This window comes from Macrobrachium nipponense, chromosome 11 (assembly GCF_015104395.2).
Source record: "Macrobrachium nipponense isolate FS-2020 chromosome 11, ASM1510439v2, whole genome shotgun sequence".
Lineage (NCBI taxonomy): Eukaryota > Metazoa > Arthropoda > Malacostraca > Decapoda > Palaemonidae > Macrobrachium > Macrobrachium nipponense.
The window spans coordinates 94345128-94347906 of record NC_061087.1 but is presented as its reverse complement, the minus strand read 5'-3'; the positions used below and the strand labels follow the sequence as shown (position 1 = coordinate 94347906).

General features: G+C 37.4%; 1 protein-coding gene across 1 annotated transcript in view; it reads right to left on the bottom strand.

Annotated features, from left to right (window-relative positions):
- The window catches only part of LOC135207470 (galactosylgalactosylxylosylprotein 3-beta-glucuronosyltransferase P-like), a 211544-nt gene extending 209386 nt beyond the window's left edge, over positions 1 to 2158 (bottom strand). Inside the window, exon 1 of the mRNA XM_064239204.1 lies at positions 1636 to 2158. Within this exon, the coding sequence (XP_064095274.1) occupies positions 1636 to 1690 (55 nt within the window). The 5' untranslated portion in view covers positions 1691 to 2158. The remainder of the gene's footprint in view (positions 1 to 1635) is intronic.
- Between the last annotated feature and the right edge of the window lie 621 nt (positions 2159 to 2779).

The window sequence follows — 2779 nt, the reverse complement described above, 5'->3', positions numbered from 1 at the left end:
GTACTAGCCGGCCCCCCCCCACCCCCGGGGGTGAGGGGGTCAAATGTATTTCGCCGCGTTTAGTAATAGCTCCCTAGGGGATCACAGATGTGCCTAAGCGCATTTCGCTGTCTGACTGAGATTTCAGGCAGTTCGTGAAATGCCTGGTTTCGCTATCTGCCTGTAATATATATATATATATAATATATATATATATATATATATATATATATATATATATATACATATACATATTAAGTTAAATGCGCAAACCAGACTATATATATTTATTACTACTCTGGTTATCTGATTATCTAATTCATTACAGTTTGATATCCAGATAAAACTTAATTTAAAAGTTAACTAAACTTTCAATTAATGCAGTTCATAATTTTCATGTCAAAACCAAAGATGATTATCAAATAAAAGATCAGGTATCAGTTCCTCATGCTTTGTTTACATTGTTCATCTTCAGCATCAGTTTGTATATTGGCAAAACTTCTTATAACTATCTGTAGTATATATATATATATATATATATATATATATATATATATATATATATATATATATATAAACGTTTTGCTAACGAAGATATGTTTTTTAAGACATTAATTAGAAAAAAAAATCAAACAAATATTTGCCTGAGCACGCTCTGTCGGTAAGTTTCAAATGCTGCGCCAGTTTCAACAATAAACTCTGCAACGTGAATTGCCGAAACTTTGCAATAATATTTTTTGCAACTTGCACCAACTTACCTGAATGAAATCCAAATCCCCGGTTTTAAGCAGATCATATAGAAACATAAGTTCCCTCCTGAATGTCAGAATACGTTCATTATAGTATAATATAATCGACTTCTCATCGTATTAACCTTATTATTAGAGTATGATGGGGTTCATCTTCTGAATAATAATAATAATAATAATAAAATAATAATAATAATAATAATAATAATATAATAATAATAATAATGTAATAATAATAATAATAATAATAATAATAATAATAATGAACCAAACAAAAACTTCTTTCAGTTTTCTTCTGAAGATTGAAAAAGAAACCCACAAAATTACTGTGTATAACATGTTTACTTATAAGTATTTACATTTTATTTTACTCATAAAATGGAAACTTAGTTAAAGTAAACACGTTATACACAGTAATTTTGTAGGTTTCTTTTTCAATAATAATAATAATAATAATAATAATAATAATAATAATAATAATGTTATCAGAGAAAACTCGTCGTGGAAAATGACTTTCATTAACTGAGAGACACACTTCATGACCTACAACCAGACTTTGTAGACCTGGAAAATACATATGCTGTAGCTACATTTACTGATTGACACCAGGGTAGCATGGTACTGGATAATGCAGTATGAACCGAACTTTGCCGCATAAGGAACACACACTCACTGACCAACACTGACACTGAGATAGCTTACTTCTGGATCCTCCAGTAAGAGACGAACTTTGCCGCATAGGAAATACACAGACTGACAACACTGACACAGACATAATCCAGTAAGAACGAAACTTGCCATAGAAACTACACATACACACACACATACACTGACAATACTATTGACAGTCACTGTTATTGGACCACTGATCAAGTAGTAGTAGTACTGCAGCAAGAGTATGACTTACCAGACCACATCCCCGTGCTCCTGGGACGGTGATTGTATTTGAACAGGAACCCCATCGTCTAGTGGAACGTGAGAGTCAACTGTTCGTCAACTGTTTACATTACAGACGAAGAAGAAGAAGAAGAAGAAGGCGGCTCGCTTTTCTCCCTATTTTTCGTTGTTTTCCTTCAAAGAAACTTATGTGACTATAACTAGAGAATTATTACACACTCTCCTATTCCCCGGCGAGTTACCGCATCGTTCGTCCCTTCGGCGGGGGGAACCGAGAAGGGGCTTAAAAAGATCACTCACAACAAACACGAGAGCGGCTTTCAATTGAATGAATCGGGCGGGACGAGAGGGGACGCCGCCGGCTGGAACGCTCGAACCCGCAGTGGCCGGTTGTCAGGAAGGAACTGAGCCCGAGCGTGTTGTGTGTGTCTAAGAGAGAGAGAGAGAGAGAGAGAGAGAGAGAGTGAGGGGAGCTACAGAGGGAGAGAAAGAGAGAGTGAGAGAGAGTCAGAGCGCGTGGCTGCTAGCAGAGTCTGTGTGCGTGTGTGTATGTGCGTCCGAGGACGAGCCGCAACGGAGTGCTCCAAGTCAATACTCGAATCAATAGTCATGCAGAGAGAGAGAGAGAGTGAGAGAGAGAGGTGGAGCGCTGCTGCTCCCTATGGCTCCGAGAGCCCTGCTCGACACCGTCCGGAGGTGGTCCTTCCTACTCCAGCGTTGTTCCTCGAGAGGAATTCGGTATTGTAGCAGTTACTCGCTTCGACCCGCATCACACCGAGAGAAACTTTTCAAACTTTTTTTTTTAAAGGGGGAGGGGAGGGGTTGGTTGGTTGGTGTCGTTGACCTCTCCTGAGGTAACTTAGTTTCTTTCAGGTCGATAAATCGATGACTCAGCGGAAGGATTTATGGGAAGAATGTTCAGTGTATTTATGTAATGGGGCATTATTTCTTGCAGTGATGCGTACACGTAAATACATATATAAAGTATACATATTTATATGTATATATATATATATATATATATATATATATGATATATATATATATATGCAACGTATATTTTCAGATACTCGGTAAAGGTGAAACATGCATTTTAGGATTCCTGGTAAAGGTTAGCCCATCCAAACTTATAACATGGACGCACCAACTCGTTT